Raw genomic sequence first — 24,203 nt, 5'->3', positions numbered from 1 at the left:
AAACTAAAAGAGCCACCTTGTGCAGCAGTAATGCTGCATTCTAACAAGGTGGCTCTTTTAGTTTTTGCTTCTGTTATTCCCTCAATAAAGCGTTTTATAATTTTCCCCAAATACCTATCTTTGTACCTGGAGGCAGGTCTGAAGCCTCCTCTGTGAAGCGCCCAACTGCCGTCACTCTTCTCTTCAGGGGCGATGGTCGCCGTCCCCTTCGCGCTGTTTCTTCTTAAATCCAGCGCCTGCGCTGTGCGTGCCTGCCTGGGGCAGGCGCAGTGTTCATTGGCCGTCCTAGCGCTGATGCCGGGTTCCGTTCTGCGCCTGTGCGGGCAGTGCGGCCACCCTGTTGCTGAATCCCCGCCCCGCACTGTGTTATGCATTATGCACAGCGCGGGGCGGCGATTCCTGGGCAGATTCCTGCACAGACCGACGCTGGAAGGCGGGGAACCTGAGGGGGCGTCTGACAAGCGCAGTGCGCATGCCCAGGAATCCCAGCCCCGCACTATGCATAATGCATAACACAGGCGCAGAACGGAACCCGGCATCAGCGATAGGACGGCCAATGAACACTGCGCCTGCCCCAGGCACGCACAGCGCAGGCGCCGGATTTAAGAAGAACAGCGCGCAGGGGGCGGCGACCATCGCCCCAGAAGAGATGAGTGACAGCAGTTGGGCGCTTCACAGAGGAGGCTTCAGACCCGCCTCCAGGTACAAAGATAGGTATTTGGGGAAAATTATAAAACGCTTTATTGAGGGAATAACAGAAGCAAAAACTAAAAGAGCCACCTTGTTAGAATGCAGCATTACTGCTGCACAAGGTGGCTCTTTTAGTTTATAACGGCTGGAGGGGGTGACCGTGTCCCTTTAATTAGATAAAATAGGTATAGGAAGCATAGGAACTGGACTGCAGGGGACTGGAATAAAGTTATTTTCTCTGATGGAACCACCTTCAGACTGTTTGAGATACTACGTGGGCAGTGTTATATACTACGTGGGCAGTGTTATATACTACGTGGGCAGTGTTATATGCTACGTGGGCAGTGTTATATGCTACGTGGGCTGTGTTATATGCTACGTGGGCTGTGTTATATGCTACGTGGGCTGTGTTATATGCTACGTGGGCTGTGTTATATGCTACGTGGGCTGTGTTATATGCTACGTGGGCTGTGTTATATACTACGTGGGCTGTGTTATATACTACGTGGGCTGTGTTATATACTGCGTGGGCTGTGCTATATACTGCGTGGGCTGTGCTATATACTATGTGTGTGCTATACACATACATACATATTCTAGAATACCCGATGTGTTAGAATCGGGCCACCATCTAGTATGTGATAACTGGTGTGGGAGTTTGAGTCAAGCAAATTTTGTGGCTCAACGCATCCCCTTACAGCAGGGGTGGGGAATCTTTTTTCTGCCAAGGGCCATTTGGATATTTATACCATCCTTCGGGGGCCGTACACACTCCGCCCACAAAGTACATCATGACTGTTTCTTACAGTGAAAAAAGGAAGAAAAACCTCCGCACCGCTGTATCTTGGCTAGACTCCGTTTTTTTGAAATCACCCTTTACTGAAAAGCCGGTGTTAAATCCTTTTTATACAACGGGGTGCATCTTACAAGTAATACATAACAGTCCAGGAGAAGTGAAAAAAAGTTGCTCTTACCCGTGTATACAAAAAGTCACAATTTTATTCGGACATAATTACAGCAAAAGCAACGCAAGGTTTGGACCCGTTGAAGTGCTGAGGCACGAAACGGCCGTTGTCCGTATTTTTCTACACTCTCCGTTGCTTTTGCTGTAATTATGTCCGAATAAAATTGTGACTTTTTGTATACACGGGTAAGTGCACTTTTTTTCACTTCTCCTGGACATCATGACTGTGGCACTGGTTTCAGGACGTAATCTTTCATTGCATGCCCATCAGTGTTCGGTAGGGAACACTGCGTATGTGTGCTAACAGAGCAAGAGGAAATTAATGAGCTGGTTGTAATCAAAATGCACCTTCCTGCCCAAGAATGCGGTCCCTGAGAATCTGCTCGGGGGCCTGATAAAAGGTCATCGAGGGCCATTGGGGCCTGAGGTTCCCCACCCCTGCCCTAAGGTGTGAAACCTCACATCTACAAGAATTTTATATCTATAACTTTATATTTATATTTATTTTTATCTTTCCTTTCTAAAATAAGTTTGGTTGAACCTACCTTTGCAACAATTACTTCTTTTTTTAAAATTTTCATCGCGTAATATCTTCCTGTTGCTTTTTCTTTGACTAAAATTACTTTTCCAAAGGTACCTTTTCCCAAAAGCTTCAAATATTCAAATTCATTCATTGTCTGGAGATATAAAAATAAAGACTTTGAGCTCCCCTGGGTTCAGACGTTTGTACTCTGCCGCACACAAATTCATTCGCCACGGAGGAATCATCACTTCAAAGAGGGAAAAAAAAATCATACAAGTATCTACCCAGCATATTAAAAAGGAGTTCCCTGAAATATAAAAATACGGCTGAACTAATAAAGAGCTGGATGTGCTGATGTGTTACAACTGACTCCAAGATCAGCAGTGTTATTGTATTCCTGTGATCCATGCTGTAGCTTCAGCTCCCCCCATCACCAGTCTCTAGGATTGGCTTTATAGATTATTTGTAGGTTTTTTTTGGTCAGTTTAAAATTTTCACCTTCTGAAAACCCCCTTTAAAAGGTTTGTAGCAAGATTGGAAGTTACTTCCCATTGTTCAGGTGCACATCCTCTCCATTCATAGAGGATCCGTGAGCAATGACGTTTCGGGGACTCCCCATTCCATTAAGATAAGTCACATTTTTGGGAGCAGTAGGACCCCCTACGATCAGTAAGTTATCTTCTATTTTATTGATGGACAACCCCTTTGAAATGGTTTACATCCATTTAAACAGTTTAACCTCTTTAAATAAATAGATATTAATATGTATTGAAGAAATATCCTATTCCTTGGACAGGGGGATTCACTATTGATCACGAGGGGGATCCATCCAATCACGGAGATTGGGGATCTGGAGCCAGATTCTGCAGAGGGGCGCACTCTCGGCTGCCGCTCCATTCATGGATTCTGGGACTGGTGAGGAAAGCGGACTGCAGCGCGTCCCAACTTCTGACAGTGCCATAGAGAATGAATGGAGCCAGGGTAGAGCATGTGCACCTCCGTTCCACTCAAGACCAGCGAATCCCAGATCTTGGGTACCAGAGCCCAGATCTCAAAATCACAATGGGTTTTGCCGCTTTGAGGGGAAAAAAAAAAAAAGCAAAAATTAAAAACTGACATTTTAGCAAATATTGCTGACTTGTTCTGCTTTTCAGTTTGTGTATGTTCAGATCCACTAAACTAAAAGGCTGCACTATTATCTACCTGTGAGCCAATCTAACAAGCCCAAACTGCGAGCTGCTGCAGACAGTGACGCCATCAACACGCCTTGTAATTGCTGCGTTGTCTGAAGGACAGGACGTGCAGCTCTCAGACACTCCGCAGAGCGTGCATATGCTGGCTATGTCAAGCTTATTATATAGGTCAGTCACACACAAGCTAAGCAGCACCGTGCGACTACATAGGACGGGTTTAACTCACTACTTTGTGTTTTGATTTTGGAACAGAGACTTCCATTTCCTCTGCACCGGAATTATCACTCGGGGAGCCAGACCGAAAATCCATCATCTCCTCCTCCTGTTTCTTAAGGCTGTCGGCTACTGCCTGGATGGCTTTTATCCATTCTTCTCTGGAAAAAATAAAAACAAAATTCTTTAAAAAGAAAAAATTTTGAGGCAAGGTGATACATTTTGAGCCCAGTAGTCAGCCAGAACCTGAAGCTTACTATACAGTTCGCCATCAATCGGACTAGAGAAATCTCACGCTTACGGCTTTAAGATCCTTTTTGGATAGAGTTTAGTTACCAGTATCCCAAACTCCCCACACCTCGGTTGAAAAAATAAAAGCAAAATCTATAGCTATTGAAGTAATATTTGGTTCATAAGTAGACTCGGACAGCTACCGCAGGTGTCTATGTATTCCGTACGCTTTGTTTTCATGTACTGTGTGCTTCAGGATTTGCGTCATCATCCATTTCTCTCAGTTGGCAATAATCTCTTCAAGCAAACTCTTTTGTGTCTCAACTATCTACATTTACTTTCTGTCTTATAACTGCAGTTAACCTTTCATCTATTGTAAGCACAAAACTCTTCTCACATGTTGTTCACACTACAAACACTGTTGTAACGGTGTAAATCTTTTCTACAAGTATTCAGTCTGCCTTTTCAATCACTGCTGCTTGCCAATAATTCCTGGACTGCAATTCCTTGACTGACTATACATCTACAGTTCTTGTGTGTCTGCACTCCATGGCTCTGTGTCTTTTTGTATTCCTTGTTACATTTGTCTGCTTGTCATCCTGCAAACCCTGCTGTCCTGGTACTTGGTGATCTACATGTCATCTGGCAAGTCCTGCCTGCTGCACCAACTCCTTCAGCTAGGTTTTTCACCTTTACCTATGGCTTAGAGAACAACTCGCCAAACGAACCCCTGACATACCGGTTTACAACCCGTTGCATATATTTTTTGTCAGAAGGTCAGATGCAGGGTTGGTGTTAGGGGCAGCAAACTAGGAATTTGCCTAGGACTCCCCACTGCCCCATGGGCCCCCAGTGGCGTGACGCTCCCTCTCCCATGATTCCCCCTCTGCCTTTGATGCAGTGGGTGCAATGACATAACTTCAATGATCCACACTGTGCCGAGCAGTGGAGCTGCCGAGTCGCAGGGCAAAGAGGTGAGGGGAGTATGTATTTATTTTTGAATCAGTGAGTACGCGGTGGCCACAATACTGGAGTAATAAGGGGTGTGCATTATACTACTGGAGGCTGCGTTAGACTATCAAGGACTATGTAGAGTACATAACACCATGTGTACTATACTGGGTGACTAGAAAGTGTAGGAAGGGGGATAGCCCATGCAGCACCGGGCGACTGTAGTGGTGGTGGGGGGCCCATGCAGCACTGGAGGTGGCGGTGGGAAAAGCCCATGCAGCACTGTGCAACTGTGGGAAGGAGTGGGGGGGGGGTGTATAGCCCTTGCAGCACTGAGTGACTGTGGGGGATAGCATCACGGGGAGATGTTGGTTGTGCAAGGAATATCTATTCGACCACGCAGCACTGGGCAACTGTAGAGGTGGAGGTGGAGAATAGCCCACGCTGCTGGTGGTTGGGGTAGACCATGTAGCAGTCGGTGACTGTAGAGGTGGTGGAGGATAACCCACGCAGCACTGGGCAACTGTAGAGATGATGGGGGATAGACCACGCAGAACTGGGCAACTATAGAGGTGGTAATGGTGGGGGATAGCCGACGCAGCACTGGGCAACTGTAGAGATGGTGGGGGATAGACCACGCAGAACTGGGCAACTATAGAGGTGGTAATGGTGGGGGATAGCCGACGCAGCACTAGGTGACTGTGGAGATGGTGGGGGATAGCCTACACAGCACTGGGTGACTGTAAGGGTACCGTTACACTAAACGATTTACCAACGATCACGACCAGCGATACGACCTGGCCGTAATCGTTGGTAAGTCGTTGTGTGGTCGCTGGAGAGCTGTCACACAGACAGCTCTCCAGCGACCAACGATGCCGAAGTCCCCGGGTAACCAGGGTAAACATCGGGTTACTAAGCGCAGGGCCGCGCTTAGTAACCCGATGTTTACCCTGGTTACAAGCGAACACATCGCTGGATCGGTGTCACACACACCGATCCAGCGATGACAGCGGGAGATCCAGCGACGAAAGAAAGTTTCAAACGATCTGCTACGACGTACGATTCTCAGCGGGGTCCCTGATCGCAGTAGCGTGTCAGACACAGCAAGATCATATGTATATCGCTGGAACGTCACGGATCGTGCCGACGTAGCGACCAAAGTGCCACTGTGAGACGGTACCCTAAAAGTAGTGGTGGATAGTCCATGCGTCACTTGGCAAAGGTGGGGGATAGCCCACGCAGCACTGGAAGACTGTGGAGGTGGGGGTTGGAGAATAGCCCTTGCAGTACTGAGCGACTGGAGGTGGGGAGTATATCCCACATAGCACAGGCAACCGTGGTGCTGGTGGGAGGATTATATAGCCCTCGCAGCAGTGAGTGATGGTGGGCGACTGTGGTCGTGCGGGGGGGAGGGGGGGGGGGGAATAGCCCCTGCATCCCTGGGTGACTGTGGATGTGTTGGTGGAGGGGAGGAAATAGCCCACGCAGCACTATGTAACAGTGGTGGTGATAACGGCGTCGGGTAGGCCATGTGGCAATGGTGCTGGTGGGGGATAGTCCACACAGCATTGGACGACGGTGGTCGGGACGGGCAGTAACCCAACTTACAAGGCAAAGCATGTAGTTCTGATGGATGATGGTCATAATCAAATCCCAGATGCCGTGCTACATGCAACTAAGAAGTTGATGAAGATCTAGATTCTGTCATTTTGCATGTTAGTTGGCTTAAGCAACTGGACCGTTCAGGAGGCTGCTGTAAAAAAGGGCATGACAGAGGTTTCATAGGGATAGTGGCCAATTTCCCGGGCATCAAAAATACTCCCATTAACCTCCTGGAAAGTAGTGCTACCAGACCATGTTATGTGCATGACGTCAGGATCCTAAATTGCTGTGATCGTACAACTCCCAGCATGCCTTGGCTACCACTGGTTGTTCTTTGGGCATGCTGGGAGATCGGAACAGCGCGTCATCGGTTGTTTCTCCGATAATGCTAGATTTCAATCACCTGACCACTACAGCCAATCACAGGCCTGGACATCTGGAAAGCACAGTTTGCACTACTGGAGCAGAGCACCAGAGCAGCCTGACCGACTGGGGGAGAGCATACCACTGATAATCCAGCCCATGAATTACAGAACAACCCCTTGAAACAAGAGCATAACCCATGTACAGATGGCATAAAAAAAAATTTTCTATAGTTAAAATATATATAATACTAGCTGAAGAGCCCGGCGTTGCCTGGGCATAGTAAATATCTGTGGTTAGTTATAGCACCTCATTTCTCTTATTTTCCCATCACGTCTCTCATTTTCCCCATCACATCTCTCATTTTCCCCCTCACATCTCTCATTTTCCCCCTCACATCTCTCATTTTCTCCCTCACACCTCTCATTTTCCCCCTCACTCCTCTTATTTTGCCCCTCACTCCTCTCATTCCCCCCTAACACTTGTCATTTCGACCTCACATCTGTCATTTTCCGATCACTCCACTATTTTCCCTCACACCTCTCATTTTCACCTCAGTATATACATGTTTGTCATCTCCCTTATATATAGTATACACCTGTATGTCATCTCCTGTATATAGTATATACCTGTATGTCATCTCCCCTGTATATAGTATATACCTGCTGTGTGTCATCTCCCCTGTATATAGTATATACCTGTATGTAATCTCCTCCTGTATATAGTATATACCTGTGTGTCATCTCACCTATATATAGTATATATCTGTGTGTCATCTCCTCCTGTATATACTATATACCTGTAGGTAATATGCTCCTGTATATAGTATATACCTGTGTGTCATCTCCTCCTGTATATAGTATATACCTGTATGTCATCTCCACCTGTATGTAGTATGTACCTGTATGTCATCTCCTCCTCTATATAGTATATACCTGTGTCATCTCTCCTGTATATAGTATATATGTGTGTCATCTCCTCCTGTAAATAGTATATACCTGTGTGTCATCTCCTGTATATAGTATATATCTGTATGTCATCTCCTCCTGTATTAGACCTCGTTCACACGTTATTTGGTCAGTATTTTTACCTCAGTATTTGTAAGCTAAATTGGCAGCCTGATAAATCCCCAGCCAACAGTAAGCCCACCCCCTGGCAGTATATATTAGCTCACACATACACATAATAGACTGGTCATGTGACTGACAGCTGCCGGATTCCTATATGGTACATTTGTTGCTCTTGTAGTTTGTCTGCTTATTAATCATATTTTTATTTTTGAAGGATAATACCAGACTTGTGTGTGTTTTAGGGCGAGTTTCGTGTGTCAAGTTGTGTGTGTTGAGTTGCGTGTGGCGACATGCATGTAGCGACTTTTGTGAGATGAGTTTTGTGTGGCGACATGCGTGTAGCAACTTTTTGTGTGTTGAGTTGCATGTGACAGGTTAGTGTAGCAAGTTGTGTGCAGCAAGTTTTGCGCATGGCGAGTTTTGCGCGTGGCGAGTTTTATGTGTGGTGCCTTTTGAGTATGTGCAAGTTTTGTGTGAGGCAACTTTTGCATGTGTTGCAACTTTTGTGCATGTGGCAATTTTTCCGCGTGTGCAAGTTTTGCGTGTGGCGAGTTTTCCATGAGGTGAGTTTTGCACGTGTGGCGAGTTTTGCATGTGGAGAGTTTTGCGCGTGGCGAGTTTTGAGCGGCGACTTTTGTGTTTCGACTTTATGTGGCGAGGTTGGTGTATGTGTGGTGAAATGTGCGCTGAGGGTGGTATATGTGTTCGAGCACGTGGTAGTGTGTGGCGCATTTTGTGTGTGTGTTCATATCCCCGTGGTGGTGTGGTGATTATCCCATGTCGGGGCCCCACCTTAGCAACTGTACAGTATATACTCTTTGGCGCCATCACTCTCATTCTTTAAGTTCCCCTTGTTCACATCTGGCAGCTGTCAATTTGCCTCCAACACTTTTCCTTTCATTTTTTCCCCATTATGTAGATAGGGGCAAAATTGTTTGGTGAATTGGAAAGCACGGGGTTAAAATTTCACCTCACAACATAGCTTTGACGCTCTCGGGGTCCAGACGTGTGACTGTGCAAAATTTTGTGCCTAATTAAACCACAGGAAAATTGGTGGAAAAAGTCCATACATAACTCAGATTAATGCAAAATAGAAAAACTTTTATTGTTAAAAACATACATATAAAAGACCATAAGACAGGGGCATGACTGGAGTGGGCAATGCAACCAAACACATCATAGGTGAAGAACCACACATGCTAAAGGCATATCATAAGCGCAAGTGCGCAGCATAGATTAGATACCGTGACCGCATGTCAGTACAACATACCAGAAGTCTGTGAACCAAGCCACGTGTGGACCTCACACCCTCCCCAAAATTTTGTGCCTGTAGCTGCGACGCCTCCAACACTTTTCCTTTCACTTTTTCCCCATTATGTAGATAGGGGCAAAATTGTTTGGTGAATTGGAAAGTGCGGGGTTAAAATGTCACCTCACAACATAGCCTATGACGCTCTCGGGGTCCAGACGTGTGACTGTGCAAAATTTTGTGGCTGTAGCTGCGACGGTTCAGATGCCAATCCCGGACATACACACATACATACACACATACACACATTCAGCTTTATATATTAGATAATATATGTACATATACACATATATATACACATCTACTATATAATGCTCTAAGGGTCACTTCCGTCTTTCTGTCCTTCTGTCTTTCTTTCTGTCACGGATATTCATTGGTCGCGGTCTCTGTCTGTCATGGAATCCAAGTCGCTGATTGGTCTCGCCAGCTGCCTGACATCGCTGCCGCGACCAATCAGCAACGGCCACAGTCCGATTAGTCCCTCCCTACTCCCCTGCATTCAGTGCCCGGCGCCTGCTCCATACTCCCCCTCCAGTCACCGCTCACACAGGGTTAATGCCGGTGGTAACGGACCGCATTATGCCACAGGTAACACACTCCGTCACCGCCGCTATTAACCCTGTGTGACCAAGTTTTTACTATTGATGCTGACTATGCAGTGTCAATAGTAAAAACATCGAATGTTAAAAATAATTAAAAAAAATAAAAAATCATCATATACTCACCTTTCCCGCTCCTCGCGACGCTCCGGTGACCGCTTCATGCAAGCGGCAGGTTCCGGTGGCAAGGATGGTCTGCGAGAAGGACCTGCCATGACGTCACGGTCATGTGACCGCGATGTCATCACAGGTCCTGCGCGAGAAGGCCCTGCTGTGACGTCACGGTCATGTGACCGCGACACGGTCATGTGACCGCGACGTCATCACAGGGCCTGCGCGAGAAGGAGGCGACAGGACTACAAGGGGCAATATACTACGTCACTGGGCAATATACTACGTCACTGGGCAATATACTGCGTAACTGGGCAATATACTACGTCACTGGGCAATATACTGCGTAACTGGGCAATATACTACGTAACTGGGCAATATACTACATAGCTGGGCAATATACTACTTGACTGGCCAATATGCTACGTGGCTGGGCAATATACTACTTGGGCTGTGCAATATACTATGTTGTGGACATGCATATTCTAGAATACCCGATACGTTAGAATCGGGCCACCATCTAAAATTATATATATATATATATATATATATATATATATATATATATACACACACACACACACTATATTATATAATATATATATATGCATGCTTACATACATACATACATACACACACACAAACACGTTCTACTTATCTGGACAGACTTTTAGGAATTAAACAAGATTCACTAGCTCTCGTGGCTGGTTTTCCTTTTTTGGCTCAAAGTGTCAAACCTAAACGTCTGTATACATTAAATGTGGCTCCTAACATGAAAAAGGTTGATTCTTCAGCAGCAGCCATTCATTTGTATCCGCCGCTTTACGACTACCTGCCATTATTCTCCCTAATTTACACAGGCAGTGAAACTTCAGAGTCAAAAGCATCACACTCCCAACAGGTCTTTAAAAGGACCCGATAGGAGGTCACAGTTTTGCTGATCTCCCCTCCTCCACCACCTTCAATGTCTGCACCATGGAGTGAGGCCGGTCTGAGGTTACACAGACTTCTTAAAAAAAAAAAAGAGCCAAAACACATGAAAAGAATGTATTAAAGGGTTTGAGGATATTCTCCCAAACGAAGTCCGAAACCTCTACTCTCTACAGGGGAACCTTCAGACATCGCATCACCCGGTCCGGAGGTACCCTCGTTCACCGACACACCCAACGTCCTGACTCCAAGGGAGATGGGAATTATAGTAACCTTGGAGCTACCCTTTATATTTCACCAATTTTCCCACCATCAGACGAGGGGTCATGTCATCAGGACAATCCCTTTTCAGAGCACCTGAAAGTCATGGAGAGGTCTTCCCACCTAGGCCGCACTCTACAAACAGTAACATCATGTGAATGACCACCATTCATCGCTACATTGTCAGCCTTCAGCAGGTAAGCGTGCGACCAGATAGACCTTCTCATGGGGTTTATGAGTGGTTCTCCTGGTGATCTGCTGATCATTAGGTCAACTGCAATTTAGAAAAGGGTTTTAACGTTAGCACAACCCCAGGCTACCAGGGAAGGTGGTCATCAATTTCTCCACAATCCCACACCACCAAGGACCTCCTGAAAACACTAGGGATGCAGGCATTAATCTCTCTTGATGGCATCCATGGTAGTCTATACTAGTAGAGATATTAATGACCACTTCACTGGTGATTGTAATCTTTCCGCATCCCCAGATCACCAAGGAAGCCAGATGGCATTAATCTCTCCACTACCCTAGACAAACAGGAAAGGTGGCATTAACCTTACCATACTCCTAGATTATCAGCGAAGCTGGTATTAATGTCTCCAAAATCCAAGAGGAGCAAAAAAGTCAGCAATAACTTCTTTACTGAGATCAGGGCAGCTGGCACTATGCTCATTTCTACCCTAGCCCACCAGGAACTCTGTGGAGTATATCACATGAACATTTAATCATCTGCCTGCAGTTGGAGACCACCATGTTCACTAAAAAGGGGATCTCAGGTTTCCTTTCCAAAAACATCAAATGGGGCGATGGTCATATATGCGCAGTGTTTATACATTCACCAGCACTAAAACATACATGGTCATGTTTTTGCCATCGTGGGCTAAATGTAAAAAAAAAAAAAATCACATACCTCTCCTCAGGAGAATCCACGTGAAACGTCCTCTCTATAACTGTGGTCCACTGGAGGCATCGGATGATGAATGTGTTTGGTTTTGGTCGTTCTGTCTTCATCAATTGACATTCTATCACATGAGAAATATGGGGGAAAGAGAAAAAAAAAAGAAAAGAAAAATGGTTCCTGAGCTTCTTCAAATAATCATTTGTCTTGATTAGACCTGGCAAACAGGAGTAATCAGCAGCAAAACCCGCACCCTTAGCATAAACGCCATCTACAAATTTGTGCGGCAATTAGCTGACAGAAAACTGAAGGGTTAAATATAAAATATATTATTTCCAAATAAATGTGTACTCACTTATGGAGGTCTACATCCTTCCTCTGTAGCTTAAGACAATAAACCAACGGATATATCCCATTATAGGGGAACACCATACTAAATAAGGAGAGGTATACCCTTTTGAAAAAGGAACTGGCCAACCGGACAGAACTTATTATTAATTTCTCATCTCCGTTGTGGAGATATTAGCTTGTAAACTTTAGTTGGAGTTGGAGATTACTTCTCTGGGGTGATTACTTTTTTCTCCCCTGTATGACACTTCATGCTTATGATTGGACAACATCATACAGGGGGGGAAAAAAAGTAACCGCCCCAGAGAAGAAATTCTGCCCTCTCCCCCTTGCAATAGTTAGTGGAAATTAGCATATATATGTAATGCCCGAAAATTCTGCAGGTTAAAAAAAAAATAAATCACAGCAATGGGGAAGGAACAAAGCACATCGCTCCTAAACTAAACGGTCACAAAAATATGCAAGTTGTTTATTAGCGGGTACAAGACGAGGTAATTAATCAGCTCGGGCGTCTGCAGGGGGTACCTTGCTTTGCGCAGTTATCATATGAAATTATTTTATCGTCCCCGATGATCATCATTTTGCTAAACTGAGAGCTTTATGGTGTGCGAACAGTAAAAACAAAACCAGGTTTAATTACCTTGCAGCGGAAGCATCATTAATTACATGTCAAGTTAATTAAAACAAATGCGGGTTAGCAGATGAGAGAAATAAACAAGTTTTAATTTTAGCCCAATGCACTGCATTTATGAAAATGACCAAATATTATTTTGCATGGGTCCGCGTAACGAAGCCGCTACACCTAAAGTGGCTCATGTCAAAATGTACACTAGAAGGATGTAGTCAACACTACCATCGTAAGTTGTGTTGTAATTTTTACAAAAGAACCTCAACCTGACTGCGACTTGTAATGCGCCCGGTAAGCTACGTGTACACTGGGTCTCAGTTTCTCCTCCAAAGTCACCCACCATTATAAAAAAAAACAACAAAAAAAAAAAAACACACCACTCTGGTTTTACATTGGCTGGAATCAAACATTCAACAATCACGGCCCAAGTTCAATGGACGAGACAGGCTATGAAGCCACTCACCCAAACTCAGCAGCCCCATCGACACATGGGACTACAGAGTTCGGGTCAGGAGAGCAATGGCCAGTCTGGACATGGTGGTCCTTATTCTGACTGACAATGTTGGAAATGTGAAACTGGCCTAAGTATGGCCACTGCCAGGCTTTAACTAAGAATTAATGCCGGTAGATGTCAAGGTCTTTAGAGGTACAAATGTCCACCATCCTTGCAGTAGAAATACTCATACAGTACAAAGGGTGGCTATGTGGTGGCTCACACTGTATTTAGGGAGGCTATGTGGGAGCTCACAATGTACATAGGAGGGCTGTGTGCAGGCTGATATGGTATATTGGGGGGATGTCAGCATTCTTAATTCTGCTCAATAATAAGGGATATAATATTAACATAACAATTATAATATGTTAATAATAATGAGCAGCATTAATTTCAGCCTATTTTTCAGCCATCCACAACAGTTATGGTCTTTCATGTGGCCACTCAGAAAAATGAATTGTCCACGCCTGCTCAAGAGCCATTTCTTCTTGTGAATACTCAAGTATATGGTGCTATATGGAGGTACCAAATGACAATCTGTGGTGCTGTATGAACTCATAAGCTAAAAGGAACTCCCCTTCATGTCCTGGCCTTTAGTTGGTGGAAACAAGGCAGCACAAATGCCAACAGATGTGAACCATTGAAAGGTGGTGAGTTTATGCAAGCCAATAAACTCAATCCGAGTCTGGAGACCAAAGCAGTAAAAAAAAAAAGTGGCTTCCACCTAATTATTCCTGCTCCAAGTGATGATTTTGGCATCTTCATTTTTTAGGAAGCACCATGGGCACAACATTACATCTTCCGGAAACCCATTGAAGTGGCACGTCTCCTCTACATACTAGTGGCAGGACTGACTTCGAGACAAACAATATTTCTAGATATTATTCAAACGTTTCCCATCAACTTCCTGCAGGAAATGGAACACATGGTGTAAATAAAAGCAGAAATTCTTAGAATGTTCGTGATGCGGCCAAGAAAAAATAAAAATAAATGGGAATACATGAGATTCATTATGTCAGACTTTCGAGAGTGCTAACAAATGTCCTGACCATAAACAAAAGTAGGAAGCTTATCTGTGGATGTGGAGAAGAAAGAATAGGAGGAAAGCCAAAAGGAAGGAGGTGATATCGACACCAAAAACCTTAACCCACTGCAAAACAACATGGGCCTTCTATGTGGATGCATTAGACCTTCAGGTGACGTCAGACTCTGAAGCAGCAGAGCTAATTTTATGGTTTGGCACCTTGATAACTCATTGAGGTAAGCCAATCTATAAGAGTCCATAGGTCACCAAAAGCGGTGCCAGAATACATGAATAGTTTTCATCTCTCTCTACCAACTGGAATTTATTAAAAGTGCAAATATACTTACTGGCTACGGAGAAATTGTTCAAAGGGGTTTCTAATTGGTCGACATCTTGAGGACGTTCCTTATAACCAATAAAAGTACCGTCAGTCTTGAGGAGAAAGTAACGGGGCCGCCAGGTCTTTATGTACTCACCTAAAAAATAAAAAATAAAAAGACAAGGGTGGTCATGTCAATATCATAGGATTTAGGCACAGACGTCCTTTATTCATAAGTCCCAACATAATCGGCAGAGCAGTACAAAGTCACTCGTGTCCACATTGGGGCTCACGATCTAAATTCCAAATTAATATAGGAATTTGGAGAGTGAGAGGAAACCCGAGTAGACTGAGGAAAGCCACATAAATATTAGCAAGAACATATAAACTCTATGCAGATGTTTGTTTTTGTTGGATTCAAACCCAGGGCCCCAAATATGCATGGAAACTGTGCTAACCAGAAAACCACCAATTGGTCCACTGACCACCACAAGATTATCACCTCTTCTCAACAATATTTTCTGAACAGGCCCATAAGCTATTTACGAAGATCACTGACCACTTTGGGTGGTGCACCTACACAGTCCACAGCAAATATTCATAACCTGGTTGTGCAAACGGACAGTAAAGTGCTCGCCAGTGAGTAAAATCAGACATCGTGAGGCTTTGCCACACCAGACACAGGCTGTCCAAACAGGTCAAGGACATCACTGACAGCAACTATCTTGTTTTACGTCGAATGGTTATCCATTTATAACTGGAAAGGACTTGGGAAATGACCATTGCCGTTGGCATGTAAATAGTCTTCCATTTTCAAAAACCTGTCCCCCCCGGCGATTTCTGCTTTATAAACCATAAAACTTCTTTAAAATTACAAATGGCTCCTTCATCAGTTGCAAAATCACAGCTCCCAGTCAGCCCAGGCGAGTTGTAACTTGGCAGCGTTGCCGAAGAACCAGAAGTTGGAGACCATTTCTAAATGTCTAAGAGTTTTCTATTGCAAATGTTTTCTCTGTGAAGACCCATAAAGCTTTGTATTCTGCAGATTTGGAAGCGAATACCCTTGTCTTTGCAGTAGCCTGACATTCTCACAGGCTAAACTTTAAAGTAAAATCAAGGCAATGAATTGCTGCTGAAAGATCTGATTGGATAAGGTGCAGCAATTGTCCGGTGAGCTCTCTGGAGAACAATACTGTGGTTTGCCTTTACTTCCGAATTTCTTTAGTTCGTCTGGATAAAAGCCTTCATCGGTGGATAAGACAACCAGAACAATGTGAATTGAGCAGATCAGAAGAAGATGCTGGGAAATGCTATGCAAATGATAAAGGGGTGGCATAAGTTAGCATAAAGTGTGACTTCTGTCCTGGTTTAGATTATCGGAAGACTATTTGCCAAGACCCCAAGACTTCCCAACAAGGATGACCACAATTCTCTGACCAAGACTATGGATACTTTGTGATTTCTATCCCCATAAAGCTACCACATGGGACTGGAGACAGGAAATAACTGAATCAATGAAAAGCAATCTTTTCTAATCTGAAAGCCACCAGCTCGTCCCCAATGCTTCCGGCCAACAGCTGATTGGGCAAAGGCATATAGCGATGGTCCAGAAAACAAACCTTACGAACCAGGTTTCAGCACTGCACATACATGTATGATATATTCCTAGGAAAAATTCGAATTCTCTAATTGGGAGTCCAGCCCAAGTGAACTTTACCAATCCCAGGAACGAGTGTCCCAGTCCTGGTAAATACGATGTTGGTGCGCGAAGCCTCATTCCCACCAACCTAACCTAAGGTCAGTCTACAATTTATGCAAAATAAGCACTGGTTTTCATAAGGGATATGTAAGAGACTGAAAAATGTGCCAAGAGTAATTAGCATTCCCTTAAATTTCAGCAAGTAAGTCGTCAGATTCAGAAACCAAGAAAAAAAATTCTATACACACTGAATGCATAATAAACTATAAACCAAACACTACGATGACGGTATATATGCCAATTTATGTATTCTAGTAACACCTTTTGGTGGTTCACTAACTTATTCCACTCTTCAAATGATTCAGGACTAGTCCGGCAGGGCATTGCTACCCCCAGGCTGGCCTTGCCTTAGGCCCTCTAATCATACTTTCCTGGGCACGATATTTTCCAGACAATCCTGATCATGATCGTACCATAAGAAATCTCAGACAAAACATGCAATGTGCCAGCGGTCCCATAACAGTGACTGCATGGAGGCTATCATTCACTCACAGGGAGGAAAAATTGAGGATACAATAGGCAGAACTAAGATTAAAGCACAACTTCCCCCTTGTTAATGGCTGCCCAAACAGTGTTGCCAACTCTCCAAAAATTAAGAGGATGAGAGATGGGTGGGGCGAGAAAACAGGGGATCAAAGACACATTATTGCTATTGCTGTATAGTAAGTGTTTTATCTCACCTTAGTGCTGGATGCACAGCTACACTGCTTGGTAATGTCCTACATGCTGCCGGTGCTTCTGTACATGCGCTGCATAGAGAGAGAAATGAGGAATTCCTGCTCTCCTATGTGTGCTGTATATTGCAGACACTTTAGATGTTAGTCTCCACTCTCAAACTGTTAACCGAAAATTTAAAAAAATGGAGCCAGCAGAGGGGAAGCTGTATCGAGAAATAAAGGCCATAATTTGCCAGGAATCTTCTTTTTGTTCTTGAGGAATAAAACTAAGGGTCACCTGAGATGATGGATATTCTGCATGCAGATGCAGTTGAAAACCTGTAAGTGGCATTGGTGTTCTGTTTATATGTGGCCCATCAAGTGAAAAGAGCTTTAAAAGGAATCTATCAGCAGATTTTTGCTATGGAATCAGAGAGCTCCATACTGTAGGGGTAGAGACCCAGATTCCAGCAATGTCACTTACTAGGCTGCTTGGTAAAGTGTTGATAGAATCCTCATTTTCTCTGTTGTAGATGTAGCAGTGCTCGTAATGCTGAGCTGTGTAGTACCCAGTCCACACCTCTGATTGGCAGCTTCCTGTTTATACTGTGCATGGTCATTCAAGCTATCAATCATTGATGGGTGAGGAGCTAAACAGATAAACTGGACTGTCCTGCGCGCGAGATCCAGTCCTCTAGTGATCATCTCCTGCTGATAAAATACTGATTATATTGAAACTAGAGCACACACAAAAGGGACATCACTAGAGTTAGGCTCTCAGCCCCTACATAATGCTCAGATTAAATAGCAAAAAACGCTGATACAACCCATTAAATAGGTTGTCCCACAACTGCAATTCATCACCTATCCACAGGATAGGTCATGTGTGTCTGATTGCTTGGGGCCCTTACTTTTCTTTTTCGTTACTATGATGTCACCCAGGTAACAAAGTGCCTTATTTCTGGCCATCATATAAACTTATATCCTAGATTGTCTCCCATACCGAGCACACACACAGATAAAGATCCTGCTCCCCAGAAGTAGCAGTGACATGGAGGACATTATACAGCAGGACTAGCAGTGTAGCTGTGATCCTGCACTGGAATGAGATAAAACACTTACCAGAAATAACATTATCTGCTCCTACGTACGCTATTTCTCTGAACCTACTCCCTCTTCCTCCTCTCCCACTGATAATCCGTCACCATCTCTGCCTCAATAAAAAAAAAAAAATGGATGTTACCACTAAATTATTCTATCATACTGTAGAGGGGAACCAGAACTAGTGCCATAACAGACACCGTTCCCTTTGGGATCTTCGGCCTCACTGTGGGAAGTAATTTGCCCCACCAAAATCCATAGAGATTATGTGCACAGTTTGTGTCTCCAACATCAGCTCATCTTCTGATGGACTTTAAGTCCTACTGGGCAGGGGGCAAAGTAGCACCAATTCCCCTGGGCTTCTGGTAGGCCCGTCCAACCCTAAAAAGAGAGAGTCAAGATAAAGTATGGGAAGCATGAATGTGGAGTCTTCCACCATCATCTCATAAGCAAGCCCTTCACGTGATCAGAAGTTCATAGAGTTTGAGGATCTGATAAGAGTCTTTAAGGCCAAAATATGCAACTCCGTATCCGACCCAAAATCCGGCTTCATGGGGCATCTTGATATGAGAAACAGACTGCTCGGCTGGTGATTTAGCGCCCGCTGAGATGACAGTAGGGTGGCACAATAAAGGAAGTCAAACTGCTTCTTCTACAGAGATAAATAATACAGTGTATGTTTTGCAACATCTGATCCTTAAATGCACAGCAAATGTACGATTCCAAGCAGATGTCCAATGTATTATTTCTGCCATTGTCATTTTTCACTGTGACATACGGAGAACTTTTTTGCGTTTCATTTACATTTTGCAAGGCAAGTACTTTATACAACTAAAAGCAATTTGCTAATCTGCGGAACAGATTTAATAAGCAAGAACGGTCCGTCAGAATATTTGCCAAGGAAGAAAAATTAAAACCATTAAAGACGACATCTTTTTAAACTTTTACAGCTCAACTTTTCAGAGGTTTCTGCGTTTACAATCCATGGCAAAAAGCCCCATTTAATTTTTTTTATTATTTTTTTAATTTTGTAGTTTTTCCTTCAATTACAATTTTAAATAAATTCTAAATCAAATGTAAAAAATAATCTTATGCCGCCACTTGAATATTTTTTCATTGTTTTTCATTTAATTACTTGCCTGTCCTAAGGGTCCTATTCATGTACATATTATAAAAAAAAAAAAAAAAAAAAAAAAAAAAAAAAAGGGCTTAGGCCAGAAAGGCCTTCACAATAGACATGACACAGATTACAGAGATGAAAACGTCTTGGAACAATCCAGTCTTTGTTGCGCTGGATCCTTTTTTCTCTCCCCCCCTTTCAGTTTATCTGTAAGTATCCTTCCTGCCGGAGTATCAAATTTATACTTTGTTTTCAGCTTCTTTTTTCCATCCTACTTTTTTTTCTTTCTTAAATCAGGTTTATACATAATAGATTAATAAGAAGTGAGGACAAAAACAGTAAACTAAAATTTTAAATATAAGTATTTACATTTTTAATAAAAAAAAATTTTTGTTTTATTTTGGACACAAGTCAAATCTTGAGGGAAAAAATAATAATTATCTGAAAATTTGTATCAAAAAGTTTTTTTTTCCTTAATACATGTGCCGCAATATTTGTTGTATGCAAAACAAACATTATACGGGGAGGAGAACTCACGTGCAAGGGCTGAACTAATGCATCTTTGTTTTTTTCATGGTAGGAGTCTAGAGAGACACTACTGCCCTCTTGGCATATGAAAAGTTAATCCTACTGAGAATTTAACAAGAATGCATCCCCCCCCTCCCCTCCAACAATGCCTTCCTGAATTGGAGCTGTCTGGCCCTGATAGAGTACCCAACATAAGAAACAGCTGCCACTCCCTGGGAAGCGCACTGAGTAAGTGGAGTATAACGAGCAGTGAGCACCCGCGAAACAAAAGAATATCCATCTTTATTTACCAACTGCTCCTCTCTTGTTGCTGTACCGAGCCATTTAAGAAAAATCAGCGCGCACTTAATATTAGAACAGTTGGAAGAAAACAAAAAACTAAGATTACTAGTGTTTATTCTCGCAATGCAATTTGCATCTATTTTTTTTTTTTAGCAATTCTTCATTTTGTTTTGTGGCTATTTTTCACTTTTTTATACTGTAAGTTCGGATCCAAATTCAAAGTACAGACAGTGTCTAATCTCCCTACAACTGCGGTTATTTCATCCTGAAATAAATATTATATATATATATATATATATATATATATATATATATATATATATATATATATATATATATATATATATATATATATATATATATATATAATCATCATCAAGAACAGACCCACACAAAAAAAGGGTCCGGTTCATTATTGCATTTGTGCTTTATGTCTAGTTTTTGATGTTTTTTTGCTCTCGCACCTTAGATTTTTTAAATTTGCGCCTATACATTTTATATATGTTTTTTGTTTGTTTTTTGTTCCCTTCTATCCCCCCCTCCCAATAGTTGTTATTTTGGGCGAGGTTTAGGGTGTCCAGGTGTTTTGTCTTCATATATTCATTGTTATTCATATATTGCAATTTTTTTTTTAAAGTTACAAAGTTTTTGTAAAAACATATTCCAGTTTCCCCCCCAAAGAGTGATTTTGTGTCTGTCTGGAATTTGTACAACTTTTTGTACAGTACTTAAAAAAAATTTAAAAATACGATGCATGTATTTATTTTGTGACATTCATGAGCTAGGAGTTATCTTCATGCATTTGGCAAATAAATATATATAAAAAAAAAAAAAAAAGGATGAACTTGGCTTTAAGTCCCTTTTTCTTTTTTTTTTCTCTCTTTTTTTTTACATGGAAGTTACTATGCTAATAACATTTATGTAATGGTCCCCAAAATGAAAAAAATATATTTTATCTATAATTAAACTAGTATTCTTTTAAAAGTTTTTGCTTTTTTTATTATTTATTTATTTATTTACAATAGATTTTTTGAGATACCAACTTCTAAAACTTGGCATGAATGGTTAAAAAGAATGAATGGATTGGGAACTGAAGTGTTGCTCCCATTTCTCGATTCAATAAAGTAGTTTTTCTCCACTTTCCTTTCAAGACGGATATAAAATTGGAAATCCAGTTGCCGGTCGCATTAGGCTTTAGACAGCTTGGGAAAAAATAAAAATTATGCAAATGCCATTCCCAATATGCGCACCAAGAGACGGGGACCTCTGCCTGGTCTGTCTATTCACAGTGGTGCAGAAGGGGGCCAGCTCTTTGTTAATTTTTTCTTCTTCTGGACACTCTCTGGATGTGTTCTCAGCCTTTGCCTCCAGCATACAGCTGCGGACGCTCTGGCTGTGCCCTGAATCTCAATGAGCCAGCTTAGACTGCAGTCAAGGGTGCTTCCCAATGGGGAGGTCAAGCCTGAGTCAGCAGACTGTCTGCACCAGACTGGCGCTTTACAGCTTATCCCGGCTCTGTGCCTTTCACGGCCCATATAAGGCAGCCAGTGTCACAACAAGCTAATTCAGCGCCGGGCAAATCCGCTCTCGCGCTTTATTCTCGCTCATTTTCCATGCAGCTGGATAGTGGCCCATTACGTCTCGGGCCCCTGCAGCAGCATGCATGACAATGATTGACACTGCTGGCAACAGGTTAAGAAGAAACGCTTCTGCCTGAAGGACTGCCCCGTCTATTCTGCGCCCGCACCGTTTCTCACGCTCAGACAAAGCTACAATATCCGGCACCTGCTTAATTATCATATCTTCTGAGCAGGTTTTCCTTTCGCTCCCCCCTTTCCTAATGAGACTGATGTTCAATGTACACAGTCCAATTTGTCAAAAAAAAAAAAAGGGGGGGGGGGAACAAAAAAACAAACAAAACAAAAACGAACAAAAAAAGAAACAGGAAAACAAAATTGTAAGATTTAAAAAAGGAGGAGAACGCAAAAAAAAAAAAAAAGAAGAAACCACAACAACCATATCTCGAGGGCATACAGTACTTTTATCAATGAGCGTTCATAAAAAAAAAGGCCATGTTTTTGCAGCAAGAATGAAAACAAACAAAAAAAAGTAGAGGAGAAGTTAAAAAAAAATAGAACAAAAAACGCTGATCAAGGTAAAAGGAGGCTTTCGAGTCATTTTTATTATTTTTTTCCCCTACATGTACAAAATTGCTCCAAAGTCTCCCTTTATCTTGTTTAGAAAGCACTTTTTTTTCTTTTATTTTAAACTTTTTATTTCTTCATCTTTCCAGAAATTGGACACAGTTTAAGAATGCTCTATGGCAAAGTATGCTCACAGGATATGGGCTACGTTGTGTTTTTTTATATATTTAATGTCCATTAACTTTTTTGTGTGCTTTTCTCTATTTTGTAATATTTATTAACTTTTTTTTTCCCACACAAGTGAATGCCTACAAATAGGAGACCTTATTATGGAGCCATACAGAACTTGGGAGAATATCCCCAGAATACAGCGACAGTTGGGCCGCCTATGGTTTATGTCATCTGGAACCATAGGCAACTTTGCGCCACTCAAGCACTTAGCCACCCTGGGATTAGTTGGCTTGCATCTAGACCACCAACCTAGGAAGGGCAGGACTTGGTGCAGGCTTGGTCACTTATTTCCAGCCACCTAAAACATTTCTATAATGAGCCTCCAATACATGAGGGCATTTTCATGATACATTGGAGGACCGTCTCCAAACGATGGATGCACACAGCTGGGGATTGGTACCAAAGTGCCCAAGCCATGAAAACCTCACATCTAAAAGTTCTTCACCTAACAAGTGTCGCTTTTTAACTGCTGTTCCCCTTTAAGACCGATAGTCATCAGAGAATTTCTTCATAAATATAAGCTAAGAAACCGGATTAGAAGCGCCTTATCTCAAAAGAAACTGAAAATAGTAAAATTATTTATAGACAACAGACAGGAGCGCAAGGGCGATTTAGCCCTCAAGTCCCAACAACAGGTCATAATTTGAGGATATTCCATTGAGAGAACATCTAATGCACTGACAAAACCATATGAACCGCACTGAGATAATCCTGAAAATCTGTCCCGTTAGGAGTAAGGCTATGTGCACACGTTGCGGATTAGGCTTAGGAATTTCTGGTGTGGATTCTGCCTCTCCTGGCAGAAAACGCAGCTGTGGATTTGTCGCGTTTTTGCTGCGGTTTTCTTGCGGATTTGCTGTGGTTTTTACCCCTACGGTTTTCTTGCGGATTTGCTGTGGTTTTTACCCCTGCGGTTTTCTTGCGGATTTGCTGCGGTTTTTACCCCTGCGGTTTTCTATAATGGAGTGGGTACAAAAACGCTGCAGATTCACAAAAAAGAAGTGACATGCTACTTCTTTTAAACCGCAGCGTTTCCGCAGTGGATTTTCCACAAAGTGTGCCCAGCATTTTTTTTCTCATTGATTTACATTGTACTGTAAATCAATTGCGGATCTGCAGCGTTTCTGCACCTCAAAAAACGCTGCGGATCTGCAGAGAATCCGCAACGTGTGCACATACCCTAAAACAATTACAATGCCTTGCGAAAGTATTCGGCCCCCTGGAACTTTTCAACCTTTTCCCACATATCAGGCTTCAAACTAAGATGCCAAATGTAAATTTTTGGTAAAGAAACAACACGTGGAACACAATTGTGAAGTTGAACGAAATTTATTGGTTATTTTTAATTTTTGTGGAAATTCAAAAACTGAAAAGTGGGGCGTGCAATATTATTTGGCTTCTTTACTTCCAGTGCAGCAAACTCACTCCAGAAGTTCATTGTGGATCTCTGAATGATCCAATATTGTCCTAAATGCCTAATGATGATAAATATAATCCACCTGTGTGTAATCAAGTCTCCGTATAAATGCACCTGCTCTGTGATAGTCTCAGGGTTCGGTTTGAAGCACAGAGAGCATCATGAAGACCAAGGAACACAACAGGCAGGTCCGTGATACTGTGGTGGAGAAGTTTAAAGCTGGATTTGGATACAAAATGATTTCC

The 24,203-nt window shown here is 42.8% G+C and overlaps 1 protein-coding gene across 6 annotated transcripts in view; it reads right to left on the bottom strand.

Annotated features, from left to right (window-relative positions):
• The window catches only part of AKT1 (AKT serine/threonine kinase 1), a 111,079-nt gene that overhangs the window by 32,355 nt on the left and 54,521 nt on the right, over positions 1–24,203 (bottom strand). For 4 of the 6 annotated variants that reach the window (XM_077266416.1, XM_077266408.1, XM_077266433.1 and 1 more), the window contains exons 3-6: positions 14,749–14,877; positions 11,921–12,032; positions 3,597–3,744; positions 2,200–2,331 (exon numbers count right to left, since the gene is read on the bottom strand). In XM_077266416.1, the coding sequence (XP_077122531.1) occupies positions 2,200–2,331; positions 3,597–3,744; positions 11,921–12,032; positions 14,749–14,877 (521 nt within the window). The remainder of the gene's footprint in view (positions 1–2,199; positions 2,332–3,596; positions 3,745–11,920; positions 12,033–14,748; positions 14,878–24,203) is intronic. The other 2 variants (XM_077266441.1, XM_077266450.1) reach the window with 1 other exon arrangement.

Source organism: Ranitomeya variabilis, chromosome 1 (assembly GCF_051348905.1).
Source record: "Ranitomeya variabilis isolate aRanVar5 chromosome 1, aRanVar5.hap1, whole genome shotgun sequence".
NCBI lineage: Eukaryota > Metazoa > Chordata > Amphibia > Anura > Dendrobatidae > Ranitomeya > Ranitomeya variabilis.
The sequence above is the reverse complement of the archived record's forward strand: the minus strand, read 5'-3'. Positions and strand labels throughout refer to the sequence as shown.